This window comes from Rissa tridactyla, chromosome 2, assembly GCF_028500815.1.
Source record: "Rissa tridactyla isolate bRisTri1 chromosome 2, bRisTri1.patW.cur.20221130, whole genome shotgun sequence".
NCBI classification, from domain to species: Eukaryota; Metazoa; Chordata; class Aves; order Charadriiformes; family Laridae; genus Rissa; species Rissa tridactyla.
The window spans coordinates 78,591,370-78,612,196 of record NC_071467.1 but is presented as its reverse complement, the minus strand read 5'-3'; the positions used below and the strand labels follow the sequence as shown (position 1 = coordinate 78,612,196).

The 20,827-nt window shown below is 35.6% G+C and overlaps 1 protein-coding gene across 4 annotated transcripts in view; it reads right to left on the bottom strand.

Annotated features, from left to right (window-relative positions):
• The window catches only part of MARCHF6 (membrane associated ring-CH-type finger 6), a 55,864-nt gene that overhangs the window by 10,672 nt on the left and 24,365 nt on the right, over positions 1–20,827 (bottom strand). For 2 of the 4 annotated variants that reach the window (XM_054192826.1, XM_054192825.1), the window contains exons 9-21: positions 19,648–19,680; positions 18,035–18,086; positions 14,573–14,631; positions 13,904–13,984; positions 12,630–12,698; positions 12,444–12,518; positions 11,553–11,687; positions 10,944–11,063; positions 8,553–8,653; positions 7,714–7,851; positions 6,326–6,527; positions 1,985–2,054; positions 613–809 (exon numbers count right to left, since the gene is read on the bottom strand). In XM_054192826.1, the coding sequence (XP_054048801.1) occupies positions 613–809; positions 1,985–2,054; positions 6,326–6,527; positions 7,714–7,851; positions 8,553–8,653; positions 10,944–11,063; positions 11,553–11,687; positions 12,444–12,518; positions 12,630–12,698; positions 13,904–13,984; positions 14,573–14,631; positions 18,035–18,086; positions 19,648–19,680 (1,332 nt within the window). The remainder of the gene's footprint in view (positions 1–612; positions 810–1,984; positions 2,055–6,325; positions 6,528–7,713; positions 7,852–8,552; positions 8,654–10,943; positions 11,064–11,552; positions 11,688–12,443; positions 12,519–12,629; positions 12,699–13,903; positions 13,985–14,572; positions 14,632–18,034; positions 18,087–19,647; positions 19,681–20,827) is intronic. The other 2 variants (XM_054192828.1, XM_054192827.1) reach the window with 1 other exon arrangement.

Below are 20,827 nucleotides of genomic sequence, written 5' to 3'. Positions count from 1 at the left end.
GCAAGAAATCTACTATAGCAATCCTCAAAACCAAAACCAAGCTAAAAAGATGGGATATAAATTTGTTGCTATGATGAGAATCTGAACTCCTGGTAATAAAAAAGTATATTTTCTTTAAAAATATTAATTTCAACACCATAGATCTGACAAATCACAAAGATCTGTCTGAAAATATGTATCAAGCTACTTTGTAGAGATATGGTTCATCATCTATCAGCTTTACTAGGTGTTTTTTTTGTTTGACAATGACAAATGCTAATTGAGTAATAGTTAAGCTTCCAGCTGTATGTGAAAATGTAAATATATTTGCTGACATAACACATATGGGATAATACAATGTAATATATTAATCTTTAAAGGAAAACAGAAAAACATACACATATATATAAGAATATATACACAAACTTATTTACCCTCATTGCTTAACATTGTGCTAAATGGCTTCCAAAAAATACAGTTACTCTATGCAATAAAGCTGCAAAAGCTTCAAAACGGTCTGAAAAGGAAAATATAATATACATTGCAGAGTAAAACCTGCAAGCAAAAATGAAACAACAAGTTTTGTTAGCTACCTTTTTCAATAATTCAGTAAAATTTTGTCTCAAGACTCACCATGAGAGACCATTCTTTGACCTTCTGAAAAATCACTCTACGACCCTGTGGCATCCAGGCGACCAGCACTGTCACTGCTCGGATAGTTAGCCAACAGACATAGAGACCACAAGCAGCAGTGTACAGTTCATGGATTTTGGCAGTCCCCGTCCAAAATGACATTAACCATCGGCCAGCAAATACTGAAAACACAAACACTGTTAAATAGAGTAATGCTTTTTGATGTATTAAGGAAGGATGCCTATTAAAAAAATACTTATCAATTTTATTGTTAAATATCAATGCACAAATAGTATTATGCATAAAACAGGATTTTGGTTCTATACCCATAAGGCATGAATGTGTGAAGCACTACATAAACAGATAGATAGATGATGCCAAATACATAGATTTTTTTTTTCCCTGAAATTTCATTACACCAGCAACGTGATCTGAACTACAGCAAAACAAAGCCCTGAATACTGTACTATTCAGAGCCTAAACGCTAATCTTCAGAACTACAAAGGCAGTAATGAATTAGTGCATAAGCTTGAACTTAAAAATCTTATGAGCTATGTTTGGGTTACTTCACTGCCTCATATGATTTTTTAAGACTTACTCATGGGGCTTCTGAAGCTCTCCAACATAAACGGGAGACTCATTTGCTACGTTTCATTTTTAATGCTAGTGACTAGAAACACTATTATAGTGGAATCATTTTATGTGCTACTATTAAAACCATCACAAAATTCATAACTCTGCTCTCAACACATTATTGACTTTAGGATCTTTAATACAAGCAGGTAAAAATGACATGGTACTACAGTGGTAGCCAGGTTATAAAATTCAGACGAGTTTACATGTCTTAAGCTGTTCTAATTATTTAAAAACCCCTACAGAGTGCTTTTGATTTGGTTAAAGTACTTATTCATACATATTTGCGAAGTGGCATGTATATCACTTCAAAGTCTCCTAGTGACCTGTCATGACGACACCTTCAGAATATTTAATTAAAGAAGATACTGTAGAAGACCCAGTAACAACCTATATATTTTCCTTCTCTAAACCGTAAAGCAGGTGCAAGAGTATCAATTCTCTTTTTCTCTCAATCCTACTACAAAGATTGTCTCAGCATTTGGAGCCCTGCCCTTAAAAGAAAATTATTCTACAACAAAACAAAGGAAATGGCAATCTCCGCCATTTAAATATGGGTATTACCTCTACCATTTAGATTTTAGACAATTACAATTTGATGATGTACCATTAAAAATAAGACATAGATTTCCATGTTTTTCCTCTTAACTTTAAACAATGGTTTAAAAACATCTGCCATTGTTGAGCATGGCAACATGCTGAGTTGCTTTTAATTACAGTTTTATAATAATAGACTTACCTGGTAAGGTAAGGCAGATAAGACTAGCAATCAGTAATGTTATGCACATGAAAACAATCAAAAGAAATATCTGAAAGAGGAGAAAGAAATAGTTTAAGAAAGTTACTTAACCAAAGCCAAAAAAAAAAAAAAATGTAAAAAGATGTATCATCCTAGAAAGGATGGCTCAAATACCAACTGATGTTTCAACAGTGTAAATAAATCAACGATAAGAAACCTATCCAGAGTACGTGCTGCACACCTAAAGTGTTGTGTATTTCTTTGAAGAGTTCGCATTACATGTAACAACAGTAAAAATTAACGTTTGAATCCAGAATAACTAAAGTTCGTTATGTTACTTTAAAAAACAATCTCTTTATTTCTGCACTGACCAGCACGACTCTCAATTAACTCTGAAAGGTTTCCAGCTCTGTATGCCAGATAAGCAAGCCAGTGATTTTATAATACGGAAAACCTTGCTGAGAAAGTTCTTCCAGATGCCCTCAGGTTTATGTGACCAGCAGCTGACAGCAAAGCTGGTAGCTCCTTAGCCAGGTTTACATCTTATCACACAATCACAGAATGGTAGGAGTTGGAAGGGACCTTCGGAGACCCAGTCCAACCCCCCTGCCAAAGCAGGCTCACCCAGAGCAGGTTGGACAGGAACGCATTCAGGCAGGTTTTGAATATCTCCAGAGAAGGAGACTCCACAACTTCTCAGTGCAGCCAGTTCCAGTGCTCAGAGATTTCTCATGTACTTGACTTCTTCAAATATTTCAATGTCTCAAGCATCATGTGCTATGAAGTTCTGTTTCGTTAATCAAAGCCACACAAGCAGCAAGCTTACTATGGGAAACTAACACCTTATCAAAACAGCCTACTGAGGGAAAGTTAAATTTGTAATACACGTTTTCCTTGATGAGACTCTCGGGGACAATATAGATTGTCTCACCTCTAGGTTAGGATCTTCAGTACTGCTTAAAGGAAGGAAAATCTTGTGATTTTTTAGACATTAGCTTGTGTGAAGAGGGATGATTCCAGAATACCCAATTACTTGCAAGGTGACAACCACATAGCCTTTTTCACACAGAATATCCTCTTTAGGGTTAGGGATCCCAAATGACAGAAAGAAGAAAAACATAGTAGCTGACAACTGAACTGCAGGCAAAAAAACTTCTCTATGGTGAGAAGCACATGGTGTGACTTACTTCGGTCTAAATAATTAGTTAGGGAATGCTGGGGAAAAGTCAGTCCATGCAGGAATAAGCAATACATGAAGGACTAAAGCTGATGTGAAGATTTAAACACCATACAGGACCGCTTCTTGGATCAGTGAGCATGAGAACATACAAGTGGAAGAGCAACTCTTGACTTGGATGTAAAAACCACACAGGCAGCCAGTCACTTGTATCACAGAAGCAGTACTGACAGCGACCACAACATATTCAGACTCAAAGATCTTGCAAGGACAGCCCTTTTCTCTCAAAAAAATCTCCACCACAATGATATTATTTCAAAAAAGCAAGCTAGATAAAGTGAGGACATTTATTGAAAGAATATTGAAAATAGTAGTCAAAAGGAAAAATGCTCACAGGAGATGTGTTTAGATACACTGAAGTGAAGGTTTGGCACAAACTCACACTACTAATCATAAGGCTTTAAAAAAAAAAAAGGAAAAGAAGAAAAAAGTCTCCCCAAAGTTGTCATAATAAACAGTAAAATACAAATGGCTCTAGAAGAAAATATTTCCAGAATCTGGAAATAAATCCACAGGGGAATAAAACCCCGGAAAACAGATGAATTCTGGTAAGTGAGATTCCAAACTACAGTAGGACAAACCAAAAGGGATTTTAGAAATAACATACCAAGACTATGAAAAGTAATGATAAATTTACTTTTATAGATAGGTTGAAGTTTTTTTAAAGGATCAACAATAAAGTAATAAAATGTAAAAATCCTCCCAAAAAAGCTTGCCAGAGAGTATGCAGGCTTTGTGGGAAGTCCGAGTTATGAAAGGAAGGCTAAAGGAAGACAAGACAGTAGCAGGAAAATTCGACACATCAGCATTTGTTCTGGAGAGGCTTTGGGACGTCCCCAAAAGAGAATCTTTTTTAAAAAAAGGAATGAGTTAGAAGAATTATCCAAGTTGCTTGACAAAACTGATAACAGGCTTTTATGTAGAATAATTTAAATTAATTAAAAAAAATAATCAAACCCATAGTTTTAGATGCTTATTTGTGACTGAAACAAAATGAAGAATCAATTCTTATTGCTTACTCAATCGATATGGACACGATGAGTGAGTTCTAGTGGAAAACATTCGTACATAATAAAAACTGAATATAAACCACCACCTTCTAGGTTCTTACAACTTGGTTAAAATGAAAAAACTTAGTGAAAGCATAGAAAAGATCAGATGTTTAGATTTTTTTTTTTTTTGTCTCAAATGCTTAAAATCCCAATTGAGAAAGTAATTAAAATACAGTGTTGTTCCATAGTGGAAGTCTGTTGGGGAGACACATTTTTCCTAAGATGAACTTATCCAAGTAAACCAAGGTCAATATACCAAAAATCATAACTGAAGCACTTACAGTGATCCTGACATTATGTAAATATTCCAAGCAAGTGGAACCAGGGACACCGAATCATATCAGTGAGCTACCGTGTGTTTGAGACTGTTTTCATCAAGAGATATGACAAACACTTGCAGAACGTAAAGAAATTCAGTCAAACCAGATTTTCTTTTTATTTCTACATTCTGTAGAGTTCTCCAAAGAACAACTTAAAATGTCTAGATGAAGGTAAGTAGACCAGAAAAAATAGTCTTTGACAGCTGAATATGAAACTTAGTTATGACCAGGTCAAGGTCAGCACCCCAAATTACTGAAAGCTTACACTAGACTATTTCAGCAGGTGTCCTTATCCAGAGGCATGCACAAAAATAAAATAACCCATGCAAAGGTAGTTCTAGAAAGGATTTAATGAGTGCCTAGGTTAACACCCCCTTCCTTGAAAGCAACATGTCCACATTACAGTTGTTATATATTGCCAAATCACAGTAAGAATCCACTTTAATTACTTCCTCAGCAGCCAAACAGGGAACTAATTACAGTTAACCTGTCATCCCAGGAACTTCATCTGAACTTGACTCAGTCTAAGTGAAAATGTCACAAGTACAATATTTTCTTTAAAAATAACACTATAAAGTCTTAGCTGAACTTTCAAACATGTCTAAGTAATGCCTTCTGCATATTACCTCAGTTTTCAGCTGGACCAGTTTCCTGTTCCAGCTCATCGCGCGTATGTTCTAGCACAGGCACTCATGCTAAGAAGGGAAGAAAGGAGCAATTACCATGGAAAGAATACCAGCACTACTCCTTTCAGCAGTACATGCGGATTTATGCTAGATTAAATTGGTCTCAGTCAGGGCATGCTTTGACTTCCTGTTATGACCAAACTGAAGAGGCAGCAGCTGCTATGAGAGGGGCAAGTTCATTCTGCTTCCCTAGCATTTTCATCCCTGAGCTGCTTCTTCCCACTGTTTCCTCTACAACAGTGTTGAAGCCCATGCATTCCTCTGGAGAGCCATTTCAGAGGGTAAAAACAGCAGTGGAGGAATTACCTCCTCACCCCCAAAAAGCCTCAACTTCAAACACCCAGAAGCTTCCAAATTTGCTTTCAGTTCTACTAGGTTGAGATTTATATAAAAAAAAAAGTTCTGGTAGATCAAGCATTTTAAGGAAATTTCAGGAGCAATACCACACTGTTCTAACTTTAACTGTTACTTCCATTCTTGAGTTATACCCAAAAACACAGATCATTTACAGTGGTTAAGTTTATATTTGATTAACTCACAGTCTGGTAACAACAACACAGGAAAGGTGGAGAGCGACCCTTTATCAGGTAGTGTAGTGATAAGACAAGGGATAACGGTTTTAAACTGAAGAGGTTCGATTTAGATTAGATATTAGGAAGAAATTCTTTACGGTGAGGGTGATGAGGCACTGGAACAGGTTGCCCAGGGAAGCTGTGGATGCCCCATCCCTGGAAGTGTTCAAGGCCAGGCTGGATGGGGCTTTGAGCAGCCTGGTCTAGTGGGAGGTGTCCCTGCCCACGGCAGTGGGGTGGAACTAGATGATCTTTAAGGTCCCTTCCAACCCTAATCATCCTATGATTCTATGATAACTGTAAGTTCACTTTTTAGAAAGATGCAAACTGTACAGAACATAGAACAGCATGACCCACCACTTGACTTCTGATAGATAACATGTGGGCCAAATCTTTCTTACAAAAAACCCCCAAAATTTATACCCATTTTTCAAATGCCTTTCCCTTTTCTCTTAATGCATTAGATATACCTACCCTGAGCGGGAATTTTAAAGGCCTACGGTAAGGCTGGAAACCCACAGGTCCTCCTTGTTGAAGTATGGCTTGATGGGCTGCATGAAGACCTTCTCCCACAACTGGAATGGCATTATTATTGCGAGCATGCTGGTTGTTAGGCTGCTGGTTTGCATTGTTTTCATTCTCTTCCTGGTCACCAAGTAGGTAAGAATGGAGATCCCTGTAACAATCAAAATTTCAGTTTTGTTCTGTTTGATATGAAGGAGAATCTTACAGAAAGATAGGTGTATTCAGAATGGGTACAAGTTGTATGAAACTTATACAGGAGTACTGGCAGAATCTTGACAAAGTAAAATAAACCATTTTCTAATAATGTACTCAATGTCATCCTAAACACAGAATACAGAAGAAAAAATGCTAGTGTGGATGCAGATTAGAACAGTGGGAATACAGCCACAAATAAAGATCAATTTTCTGTTTGACTCCTTTAAAAACAACACCTAGTATTAAAGTTTTGCATTTAAAGGGAAAATTGCATCAATATTTCAGTTTATGTAAAAAGGCAGCTCAACTGACAGCTTTTATTTTACTGCTACTAAGCTCTACTGGAAACAATTGCCTTAAAACATAAACTGTACAAGGATGGTACTCTATTGCTATAGACATGTTTTCAAAAGTACAATCAGGCAGAGTCTTTCAAGAGGATTCTAAATTGCCCAAAACCTGTTCACAACTTTCTAAGAACATCAGTCCTAGAAAGATTCAATCTACTTTAAAAAGTATTCTGTTGATATTTCCTGCATGCATCATTAGCAAAGAAAAATAGTTTCAAGTGATAGAACTCTGCCGGGCGGTCTAAATTAAAGAACCTCACTTTGTATAATCATTTACTTCAACTGACAAAGATCGTTTTACCCTTAGTTTAGAGACTGAAATTTTAACTTTAAAATCCCCAATTTAAAAGGTATTCACTTCTTCAGCTTAACGTTCTAAATTATTTTTCCTTATTTTTTTCTTTCTTATAGTAAGAAATGCAAGATGTGCACAGGAATTTTACTTAGATGACTCATGGAAATGCTCCACTGACACTTATGACTAATTTTTCCATGTAACAGGAAGTTAACAAGCTGTTACCATACTTGTATAGATTTTTTTACTAAGCAAATGCTGTAATAGTGTACCAAAAGAATTACTTCCCAAAGACTAGTCCAGAAGTAGGTACAACTACTGCTTAGAAGAGGGTACTTCCATAGGAAATCACTATAGAAGTTTTTCATCATGCATTTGTCCGTAAAATAGCTTTTAAAGGTACTTGTTGGGATAACTCTCTTGAAAGCATGCTGTTTTCACGTTAGAAGGCTAAGCTAGACACAATGCTTGATTTGATTTAGGTTTTTTATACTTACAGCAAGTATCCAGCAGTAACAGTCCATGCTCGTACGAGACCTTTCAACCACTGTCTTGTATGTCCTTGTTCTAGCAAAGCTGGAAGCACCACCTGAAGCAAAAGGAGCTCTAGGGAAAGTTCACTTACTGGAGCGTCACTAGAAACAATGGCAAGAGCAGGAAGTCAAACATAAGGAACATTCTGATGGTAATCTTTGACACTGATTCATAACACCACCACAATAAAAAAAAAATTGGATGCCAACAGGAACAATTCTTAGGTTTTTGCAGACATTTTTCCTTGTATACTACACTGAGCACAGGTTAAGTGCTCATGAGTGTTTAGGCACCCAAGAGCACAAGAAATTTAAGAAAAAAATGTTGAGAAAGATTGTATTAGAGAATAATATTTGCTCCTCTATTTGCTTCTATCATTGCTGTTTCAATTTTTATTTAGAAACAGAAAGATATGCTATCATTAAAAAGACTTGCAGTTACAGATAGCCTTTTATTCTTGAAGCAATGATAACCAGGAATGAATGTGAAAAACAAACATGGAAGCCACTTCACCATCAAAAAGTTGAAGGGGAATGTGTTTCAAGGGCATATAAAACCCAGAGTTATCATTATGTAAGTAATACAAAATACCTTCTATTTTTCTTTGTAGCTTTTTATTTGACAAATTGTATGATGTATCTACATCTTTTATCTTTTTACTTTTCCAGGACAATGAAGTTTAGATAAATTAAAAACAAACAACATACCAAACAATGTCACATTAATGCTCACAGAGCGCTAATACACTTTTTTCTAGTTATAGGGAGACTGCAAAAACATCTTTTTAAAATTAAATACTTACCTGTAGAGCATAACATTATATGGAAGAAAGTTAGGCAGGAGATACTTAATAATGCGTATAGGAAGCCACAGCATGAGCAGTACAATTGACCCAAAGACAATCTGCAACAAGGAATTTAAACAAGTCAGTCCAAATAGCAGAAACAACCAAACCTAGTTTCCCACCCATCTCTGACATGTTTCCTCTGTGCGGTGGATTAGCCTTGGCTAACAGCCAAAGACCTACCCAGCTGCTCACTCATTCCCCTTTCTGGCTGAACGGGGAGGAAATAGAAGGAAGGCAAGATGACTTGTGGATTGAGACAATGACAGTTTAGTAGAGAAAGCAAAAGCTGTGCACGCAAGCAAAACAAGAAGAGGAATTCATTCTTTACTTGCCATCAGCAGTCAGGTAATTAACGACTTCCTGGAAACCAGGGCCCCAGCACGCATTAACAGTTGCTCAGGAAGACCAACACCATAACCATGTGCATCTGCCCCTTTCTCCTCCTTTCCCACACAGCTTCATGCTTGAGCATGATGGCATCTGGTACAGAATATCCCTTTGGCCAGTTTGGGTCAGCCATCCCACGTATACCCCCCTCCCACCCCTCAGCTTATTCGCTGGAGGGGTGAAGGAACAGGGCAGAGGGAAAGCCTTGACACTGCAAGCACTATTCAACTACAGACAAAACACCTGTGTGTTAACGTCTTGGTTTGAGGTAAAACAGAACCAATTTTCTGTTCAGTAATTTTCCTTTGCAGCTAAGTCTCTTCTAACTGAACTCTCTGAAATTAACTGCATATTGTTCAGACACTGTCCGCTTCCAGAGACTGATAAGACCTGATTGTTTATAATTTATGCCAAGGAATGGTATGCAGAGAGGCTCTTGCTTACACTTATTGCTATAACAACCAAGGTCAGCTAACTTCACTATTTGCCCTGTTGGAGGGCTGGAAGCAGAAGAGCATAGAGAGGTCGCACCTGCGGGGAGGAGCAGACAGGACAGGTGACCCAAAACTGACCAACAGGGTATTCCATCCCATCTGCATCATGCTCAGCATAAAATCCAAAGCACAGAAGGACATCGTCTGCTATGAAGAAAATTAATACCATCCCAGGCAGACCAATACACTATCGTGCCCTCACCAAACAGGACTGCGGCTGAACAAGCACTAACTAGCCAGCTGACAGTTAGAATAGTGTCAGACAGTTCTACCTTTTTCCCCCCTCCCCCAGCACTGGGATTACTAATTTTGGATTCCTTTCTTTCCTTAGTGGCTGAGTTTTCATGCAACTAGTAGAAGCCTCAAAAGATCTTTCGGGGTCTTATTTTCTCACATTTTAAATTAGCTGAAAGATCAAAATTTAGTAGGGAAGATCAGGTGCATGATGACATGCACTTTTGTAAAACCTGTTTCCTTAAAGAACCAGATTAAAAATCAAGTATATTTAAACTTATTCTTACACGCCATATAAATGCACCACTAGAGACTAAGAACACAAAAAAATCACGTGCTTAACTGTGCAACAAAGAAAAATCAAATCCCATTTTTCTTAAAACTTAATAGTTTACATTCTACACAAGAAATTTCTTAAAAATAGCGAGAAAGAAACATAACTTGAAAAGTATGACTTGTTTTTTGAAATAGTAAGCTGTAAATGATCGCCATTTGAGTCCCATATTCTAGCATGAGGCTGGTAAGAGTTCTGAACTAATTACCAAAGCAAATCAAAAGGTGAAGTTCAAGTAACCACCAGTTCCAACACAGTCTGAGAACATACCTCTAAGACCTTTAGTAACAAGCAGATCTTTGCTTATATTTGGGCCACTTGCTGTAACACAAAGTTTCAGGCGGCTAAAGAATTATGATTATGTAAGGAGAAGATACTCTGAAAGGTGGACAGGTCAGCTCCTCTCACGTACTGAAAGGCTCTCTAATAGAACTAAGATCCCTCTATGAGCTTTCACTGCTTGAAGCACTTTAGGTGTACTAATACAGTACGCCAAATAATAATGTTTATGGTATATCAGTTTTCACAGTTGACAAAGATAGCCTGAGACAATTCCCTTACTGCACATTGGGCAAACTTCAGACAAACAAGCAAAAGGAAAAAAACCAAAACAAAGCTTTCATTGTTTTCAGTATCTTACAGTGATAATATGACAAGCCCCTGCTCTGAGCAGACCCAGTTACATCAGGTTGCTCAGAACTTTATCCAGTTCAGTTTTGAGTATCTCAAAAGACATAGATTCAGTTGGCAACCTGTTCCAGTGTCTAATCATTTCATACGGTGTCTAATCAGTTTTCACATGGTGAAAGTGTTTTTCCTTAAATAAGCAGTAGCATATATGGGAGCTAATGTACGAAATTTTCTTTCCAAATAAATATATTTGAAAGAAGTCCTTACCACCGATAAGATAAACCTCCTGAGATGTCTATAAATGGGTAAGTGGATCATTTCCTGCACAGGATTAAAGTCTGGATCATTCAAATTCCTGAGAAACCATAAGACACCGGGTCTCAATACCTGAAGTAGGAAATAGAAAACAACATATGAAGAGAAAGTTAACTTTGTGTTATTTGTTTTTCATTTTGGATAACACTGCTGCAGCAAATAAGTTTTGAACATAATAGGGGCATTTGTGGAATAATGTTCAACAAAATGGTACAGAAATAGAACACAGGAGGCATTATCATAGAGAAGAAGAGAGAAGCAATAACCAATTACAAGCATAATTTTCAAGTATTAATCTTAAACAACTGAAATGTATTTAGATTTGTTTGAAGGCAACGTCCGTGTTTAAGGACTCCTCATAAGCTAAAAATCTTTAAGTAAAATATACTCTAAATCATCGTTTTCCACTGCAGTAAGTACCAGTGTGGCCCTTTTTACGTAAAGCTGAAATCCGATATGCACAAAACACAGTACCAGACACATGTGAAAGATTTAACTAAGAGTTCAACACGCAAACTTCTCTAGCTATGTTACATACCAATGTTGTTCTTATAGACTTACCTCTCTCAGTAAAAGAATGAAGGATGCAAAATAAAAGACGTAAACCATTCCAACCAACCAGTGCAGAAACATTGTGGTACCAGGAGCAGACTGAAAGCTCAATTCTCTATCTTTCAAAGTGGCATCAAACATTTCCTAGAAGGTACACAGTAAGCAAACATGAATAAAGTTTGTCGAGCCTCCAAATTACTCATTTTGTTTAACCTAGTTCATATATAGTACCACTAGGCATTTAATTTAAGTGTCTGCCTTGTGCTAACACAAATAATTATAACATTTAATTAGAAAAAAAAGAATAAGTTACAATAAGAACAGCAAATAAAGATCGATTTCTGATCAATTTCTTTCTTCTGACAGAAAGAAGAAAGAAGTAAACTCAAACCCTAACATACACAACATAAGTTATAAATCAGTTCAAAGCAGCACTCCCTTAAGTAAAATTCTATTTCTACTAAGGCTATAAGAAATTAATTTTCTCCATTTGAAATTAATCACTTATTTTTCAGAACAGAAAAACCGTCCATCTCAATTCCAAGCATAAACAGCATGTATCTTATTCAAAACAGAATGAGACCGGACAACTATTAAAATATGAAATCATTTCACATAAGATGGCTACCTATAGAAGTTTATAAGACCACTTGTGTACTGAATAAGTGCAGTAAAAATTATTATTTTAATAATAGCATGTTAATTTGTATTTAGTAACATAAAGGAAGACAAAATTAGCATTAAGCAGTACCTAAAAAACCCTTTCCGTCTGGAAACAGTATGTTTATAAAAACAGAAGAGTGCTGTCAAACACATATCAACAACTCTTATCAGAACATTTTTTTCCTTTAAATATAAACACTGTTAAAAAAGATTTTATCCCATTTATTTCATTCTTACCAAAGAACATATATCCAGCCACCAGCCACAGATGAGAGGAAACACACCAATTTCAACCACTACTAACAAGGAAACCTTTAGGAAAAGGAGAAAAGAACACCTCACTAGTTTAACAGAAATTGCAAAGAAAACTATGATGTAATTTTAAATGAGAGGGTTTTTTGCCACACAAAAAAATAGGGTTACCTTGACAACAATATAGCAAACTCCTAATAAGCGTCGTGATCGCTGGAACTTAACAAGTGCTGCCAAACCCTGAGTAGTTTTGTCAAGAAAATAATACTGAAAAATACTTTATAACACAGTTTGATTAATACAAAACACTGTATTACGTGGCTTTTAGCAACAGGAAATTTTATGAAAGACAAAAGTAGAATACAAAAGAATGTATTCTATCAGGGCTCTATTTTCAAAATTGGCTGTGACCCTGGAAGTCACAATCTGATGTGCTGGATAACTCCCACTGTCCCCCCCCCGCAAACATGCATCTAAAATAAGTAAATAAATACATAAATAAAAATAATACTACCACCCTTATGAAATTAAGGATGCAAATGTTTTCTCAAGAAACAAACAGTTGCCTTTGAAAACATCTGCCCCGAGTAGCCAAGTTTCAACACGTAAGGCCTACTTTAAACAGCAGCTTTCCTTTTCATGAAGTCCAAAGCAAATTCTCACCTTTTCCAAGAAACACTGGATGCATATTACAGTTTGGTGTTTGTTTTTTGTTTGGGTTTTTTTTTTTTTGAGGCAAAAGAGAGGCATGCCAATCAACTGCTTTACCACATTTGCACTGCACATTGGCATAGCGTGGTCTAAAGTTGATGTTAGCTTTGTGTACTCTTGAACGGAAAACTGTTAATAAATGTATATTCTTTCAAACTGAAGTTGGTGTAGTCCCTTTAAAAACACACAGCTAGAATACAGACTTTTTACTTGTGACCAAATCCTTCTAGCTTTCAGGACTCTGCTGTAACTGAATTTTCTCTGTAGTAACGAGGGTTATCACCCGAAAGAAATCCTTGCTGCAAACTCTCAGTGGTTCAGAGACATCAAAGAGAAACTAAAACAATCCGCACTCTAAAGATCTGGCAGGATCAAAAAGATATGAATAAATTTCCCATCATACCCTACATATTTTCATAGTCCCATTTCTCTTTCTGCTGCAACTATGTAGCCCACAGCAATAGTGTAAGGACAGTGAGGAAAAAACCAAACACAAATAAGCCTATGATTTTGTGTTGTTAAACATGGGCAAGTGTTCTGAAGAATTCAGTCACATTGACAACTTTTAAGTGTCCAAGAGAACAGAAAAGACCTTGTCTTCTAATTTCACCAAAAGAGCACAGCAAAACGGTGAATGAATTGCATCTGCATCACGTCTGCGACTCCTCAAAATATAGCCAGAAAAATGTCTTACATGTAAAATTTGAACCAAGTAACTACTGACAAAAGGATACATGACAAACAATTAGAGTCACTGCTAGCAGAACATATCCGACTATAGTTGTAATCAGGCCTTCAAAGTGAGATGCTTGAACCTGGAGGGGAGGGAAAAAAAGGGAAAATTTATCACTCAAAAATTTTTAGGTAATTAAGATAAATTCCAAATCTCAACTCTTCAAGAAGAATCACATGTTTCTTTAGTTTTTACATATTTTAATAATCTACTTTTTTGGTATCTCCATCAAGAGTAGATGATGTTTACATTTATTGGAAAAGTCTAACAATTACTTTCTTGAAACATGAAACAACCTCTATATATGAAACAAAAAGTGTCACCTTACACTACCTCACAGCTTTCACTGCCTATTATCAACTACAAAAATTACTCAGTACACAAATTTAAAGTGTACATGAGGAACAAGAGGCTGTTAAAAAACCCCAAAACATATGCATATTTTTGTAAAAAGGGGAAACCTCACTTGAAATGTAAATAATGGAGGAAGTGGGAGGCAGTGAGAGAACATTTTTAATCGTAGATTAAATAAAGGTTTGAGGAGGAAAAAAAATGAGACACGCTCCAGGTTACTTTTGTGAACACAGATAAAAGTGGAAGGATGCTACAAAAATATTGTGATTAAATATCAGCAATTTTTACATTTTTGAAATTACAAAACAGTACTTACATATTCCTCAAAGCCCAGGCCAACAATGGAGAAGTGACCAATGTGGTACGGACAAAATGCTGCATAATGTAAGCAGAAAGAAGAGTGAAAAAAGGCCATGAAAACTGCTAACCAGAAACTTATTTGCAGGATGTGTATTGTAACATGTCAATTATTCTACTTCTCATCAATTTTATGAAAACAACTAAAAAAACCTACTTTCTGTGCAAATATTTCAAGTGTTGTATTTCTATAATTTTACAAACACTGAAAAATCAGATGAGAATTCACACTGAAACTCTACAAACAATACAAAACTATGCAGAGTAAGAGGACAGTCTTTTCCTTCTTAGTTCATCTTGCTGTGTATAAATTAATTCCATTTCTCAGTCTTATGTACTGAGGGTGTTATCGGTCTCATAGACTGCTGTAGGAACCCATTCTGTATATTCACTCCTTCACTCATGCATCACAAGACTTAAGTAGCCATTTTACATCTTGGTCAGATGGGACTTGCTTTAGCAAGGTTTCAGTTTTAGTGCTTTAAGAATACTGTGAAAAACGCAAGCCCTGCAGAAATTTGCAAAGGGAAGAAAAGATGAGGGGGAGAAAGATGAGGCTTCAGTGAAGGGATGACGAGCAACTGAGTTGTCTTTTACCTTGAATTAACGTATTAAGAACTGTCACCAATCCTGAGAACTCGCTCTTGCCAATTCTGAGGTCTCAGAAGGAATGAATTAAAAACCACAGCATTTTCTTCACTTTTGGACATCTGGGTATTTGCAACAGGATCACGTAGCTGTTTTAGTTAGCTCACCCTGTGGTCTCCTAACCGAGGTATGAAGGACTACAGAATTCAACACCACTTTCCCACAGGAGCAGATGGAGTCAATAGGAAGTAAAGAGGCTGCAGTAACTGCAGCCTATGTTGCCTTCACTGTATCATGATAATCCACTCTGGGGATGACTGTACATTAAACACACCCTCAAATGAAAAGCCTGATGATTTTCTCTCTCCTCCTCATTTCCATATGACCAACATGTAAAAAAAACTAGGAAAAGATTTAGCAGGACTTGTATTACCCTAATCAACAATCAGAAAGTTTTAATTTATGTCCCTTTCAGAGAAATCAGCAGTTACTGGGAACAGCAAGAATGTAAAAGATAAAGAGAGAACCTGAGCTCTTCCTGCCCAGTGACAACAAGAGAAAGAAAAGCAAAATGAAAAAAATATTTAAAAAAAAAAATCACACTCAAATCCTATATACATCAGACTCATGACTTAAAAGTTGTACCTTTTTGACAGTGTTTTATGAGATTATAGTGGACAGTTTATCATGTTTCTTGAACAACTTTCTTTAAAAGAATTTCTAATATATCCCTTTTAATAAAAAGCATGAATGAGTACAAACTCCTCTGTGAGTAATAACTCATATTTTCTATAGCTCGTTTTAAGTTGGAGTTAACTAGCTTGTCCTAGAGAATATCATAGGAGAATTTCTGTACCAGTAATTAAGGTTCCAAATTCTTTCCTTCTGTTTTATCTTCTAGAAAGTACCTCCTGTGACATTTGGAGGACAACTCAACAGGACTGTAATTACAAATAACTAGGGATTTGGCAGCTGTGAATTAGGTAGCATTACTTAATGGGAAAGATACTAAAAATAGGCTTGAGAGGCACAAATGAAATTCCCAGTTCTACTGCTCGCTTGCTTGGTAAAGTCAGTCCCCTTTTTATGTCTACTTGTTAGTTTCCCACTTGTTAAAGCACACTTAGAGCCACTGAAAACACATCTATATGACAACCTTATTAATTATTCTTATTACTCACTTACTATTGAATTTCAATCAAGGATTTAGAGATTTCATATTTAGTATCTACTTATTTAAAAAGCCCTAAATTTAAAAAAACTGATTAACTTCTGATAACTAGAGATTAAAATAGACTAATTATCACAAAGAAATAATTCAATTATTTTCCAACTCTTATTAGAACAGTTACAGTTTTTTGTGAATTAAATATACATGATGATTCTTTCTACTTTCTTTCGATCTGCTGATTCGTTTCAGTAACCAGATGCTCAAATCACTGGTTCAGTATCATGAGCTTACTTTGCCAGCACAATTTTCTCACCTACAGTATGACTTCAGCTTTTAAAGCTCAAACTCTTCTGCCAAGAAAGACCATTCAAAAAAAAACAGAGCAACATAACCAATCTCTGTCTAAATTGACAATTCAGAGCAAGTGAAATTTTGGGTCTAGTAACTCTTCAAGTATCTAAAATGCTCTATCTTGTCACTAAAATGCTGCTGCTTCTGCACACAGTTGTGTTAAATTAACAACACTAATGAGCTCGAGCACCATAATCCAGAAGCTGCTGTTAGCAGCTAAACAGGCAAAATCAAGGTACAGAGAAGAGCTGTTATTCTCCCACGTCACTCAACAGGTGTAAGGTACAAAAAAATAATATCTGAATCACAGTCTAATGCCTCTCCAGAAGGTCTTAAAAAAAATATTTCTAAGTTTTTTAACTCCCTTTTTGCAGTAAAACCAGAGTGGAAATGCAAATTTACCCTGCATGTTATAAGCAGTAAATATAAAATAGAAGTTTCATAAACTCTTAAGAGGAAGCTTACTGCTATTTGCAATAAGGTAGGTATTTTAACCTTTTCTTTTACAGTTCAAGTGATTGGAAAATATACACCTACAGTTTGGGGATTTTTTTTTATTATTTTTTTTTCTTTTAAGCTGTGACAAGTTTTTGTCCATGAAATTTTCCTAGCGCTAACTATACATGGAATCAGAACATGGAAATATTCCTATCTTGTACTACAAATAGAAAGAGTCTTGCAAACATTTAAAGTTGCAATTCAGCTTTAGCATCTACATGAAGGAGAAAGGAAAATAAAGTAAAACACACCACTGATTATAATTGACTATTTTCCAAAATGTAAGTCAGTCTAAGTTGTATGAGCTAAGGAAAGTTGCTCCATAGAAATTCTGCATAGAAAATGAAAGTATACTTGACAACTCTACAGAATCAGCTACATTCTTGTGCACCCCCCTCATGATTTTGAGCTCCAAAAATGGATACTTGATGTACAAAGTGATTTAACTGTATCTAGGGAAAACTACAAGGAGAAAAAATATCCTAGCCATTCCTAAGAGTAGTGCAATTGCTCATAAATTAAATTCCAGGAGGTTCCTCCTTTAATTGAACAGTATTCCAAACAAATATTACTGTCTGTGCTTTGGTTGCCATCGTTAAGCTTTTGGTAGATTTCCTATTTTAAACCTATTAAAGGAATTAAAATGACAAAACTAGAAGCAACTAAGATTTATTATTCTTATTTCTAGTTTGTTTGTGGTTCCATTTTTAGATGTCACAACTTCATTTATTGTGAGAGAATAGCGTAAAAATTACCCTCTTATCACTTCACAAAGAAAGATCTTTTCAAAACCTAACAGCAAATGATACTCACCAAACACAAGTATGAACAACGTATTTAAAGATACCACCCAAAAGACATGTTCCTGTGAAGAATATGGGTGAAGGAGGGAGGAAGACAACAAGGAAACAGTGCATAAATATGAGTCATTTAAATAAGTGACTTTACTTTTGTATCTAAACTTTTTAATTCATTTGCCTATTACTACCAGAACTCGTACATCTCATGGTAGAGCCAAGAAGTTTGCTCTAATGCAAAGACCAAAGCAAGCAGGACAGATTGTGAAATCATGTTTACATTTACAGACATTTACCTAGATAAGAGCACTTATATTTCCTTTAACACCCTTATTTTATAAAGATAAGCTTTTATTTTAAAATTAATAGTTCTACCCTTAAAAACAATTATATGAAATGTATGTGGATATTTATTTTATAAATGAAAAAAAAATACTCATCTGAACTTTTGGCAATTTGACTTTATCACAAGAAATCTGCTAACAAAACTGACAGCTCTCACTCTAGAAATGACAGCACGTCTCTTTTTTATTGCTACTTTTAGCTAAGATATGAACTCAGCCGTAAGTACACTCAAACTTTAATTCTTTTGATATTGATATTTAAGGTCAATCACACATTCTTTCACACATGAAATAAAGTAAAATTTATCCTGCTGGAAAAGAGCACAGATCTTTTTTCCCTTTAAAATATGACTGACTTATTTTTTTAAAGTCAGTCACCTGGCAGATGATACCCAACGAATGTAGTTATGATGGGTTAAAGTTTTGTTGCCATTGACTCTTTGCACTCTCTCTCCCCTGGCACTGAATCAGAGCTAGACATCTCCAGCGCTCAGGCAGGACGGGCAGCAGAGAGAGCCCTTTAAATAAACGATAAAAAAGCCCACTAGAAGATACCCATTATATATGTAAGAGTTTGTCAGGGTGAAAACCAACATGGGTTCACTCACAGTCAACAGTTAAAAAAACAATAGCTTTTTTAGGAGTGCTTTGCTAAATTATCGTAATCATAAAGATTTTTGGAACCAATTTAAAAGATAAGTGCTCCACAAGACAGACTGACTACTGTGAAAATTTAAAATAAATAAATAGAAATTTGATACTGATATTGATTAAAATAGTATTCAAGAGGGGAAAAAATTCTAGGGAGGAACAACAACAAAAAAATCCCAAATTATGTCAAGAAATGTAACTGAAGATCTTAAATTTTTAAATCTAGTCTACACTAAAAATTCACTAGTGGTGTTCTGGTGGTAATAAGGCAAATCAGAGAAGTCTGAATGAGCACACTATTTTAATCATAACATAAAGAGCAAAACTTAAGGCTAGAACAGATATGTACTTTCAGTTTATGCTTTTTTAAAGTGTTTAATTTTTATTTACAGTGCAGTACATCATCCAAAGTTACCTATGTCTTTTAAGAAATTCCACTTTTATGATGCACACCCACCCCACTACTCTGAAATTCTTAAGACAATTTGCTTGAACACGACATCCTATGAAAGTCTCTTTAAAGAATATATATGAGAACAATGACTTCAAATAGAATGATGTAATTTCAAAAAATACAGTTTATTTTAAAAAAGTGGCTTCTATAGAAATGCTTGAAATGCAGGATTTCACTTACTAAAAAAACCAGAGAACCATCAAGTCCAAGCATCTGTGAAGATAAGAAAGTTAATTTTATTTATCCATCAGAAGAACTAAGCAACACACATCTAAAATAAGCCTCACAGAAGCCTCTTTCACACCAACTTTTAATGGCTGATACAGTCTAAAGAGTCTTTTTTATTGCTCAACCAACAGAACCTGGACATAAATTCTTAAAGACTGAGACAGAAACTAAGTTCTTGTTCAACACAGTATACTCAGTTGATCAAAGGCAGTGATATATATGTGGAATATCTTAATATACGTGTATTTATATATGGCAAACCAAACATATAATTAATTTATAGGCTATTTTTTCCCAAGCCTTTGAAGACTCTGACAAAGATTTTATCTTTATGAAAGATTTTAGTGATTGAACTGTTATTTAAAAACATGTTTAAACAACTCGATGTTAAAATACAAGAGCAATTTGGTTTTTTTCCTAATTTCTAAGTATCAGTTTGTGTCGCACTGAGAAAAGTCAATGGTTAGCATTTTACCTTCAACGTATAAAAACAACTAGTAACAGGATAATGTTGCTATGTTGTGTGTTATAAAGTTTAGAACAGAACTGGTTTACAGCTAGGGAAGACAGGAAACAAATCCTCCATCACTCCACTCAGCTATTACGGAAAGCGTCCACAGAACAGCCAAAAATAGATCATCTATTAAGAAAAAATAATCTGTCCTTTCCCCCCACTTCAAGGATTTCTCACTCTTTCAATACAAACACTCCTACTCCACGATTACTACTGTAAAGTATTAGGTTCAAGGCTATTTTGTACCAGGATTTTGCATTAAGTTCCAACATATTAAAGTTGCACATATCTTAGAAAGTAAACCAAGATGCAAATATTTTTGAAAATTCAGAAAGCTTGCGTGCTATTTTCACAAGATGAAGTAGCAGAAAAGCCTACCTCACTTTTGATACTAAATGCCAACTAGATGTCTATTGCCTATGCCAGCACATTTGACTGGAAATGGTTATGAGAGGTTGCCGACACTGATTTCTATGCTCATGGAGAGGCATCAAAATATTTTCAATAGGAGTACGTCAACATTTCCCATCACATAAATTGGGTTCAGAAATATAATACTTTTGTCTTGAGATACACTGTAGAATGGTTCAGAAACCTGAATTTAGGCCCTTTTTCACC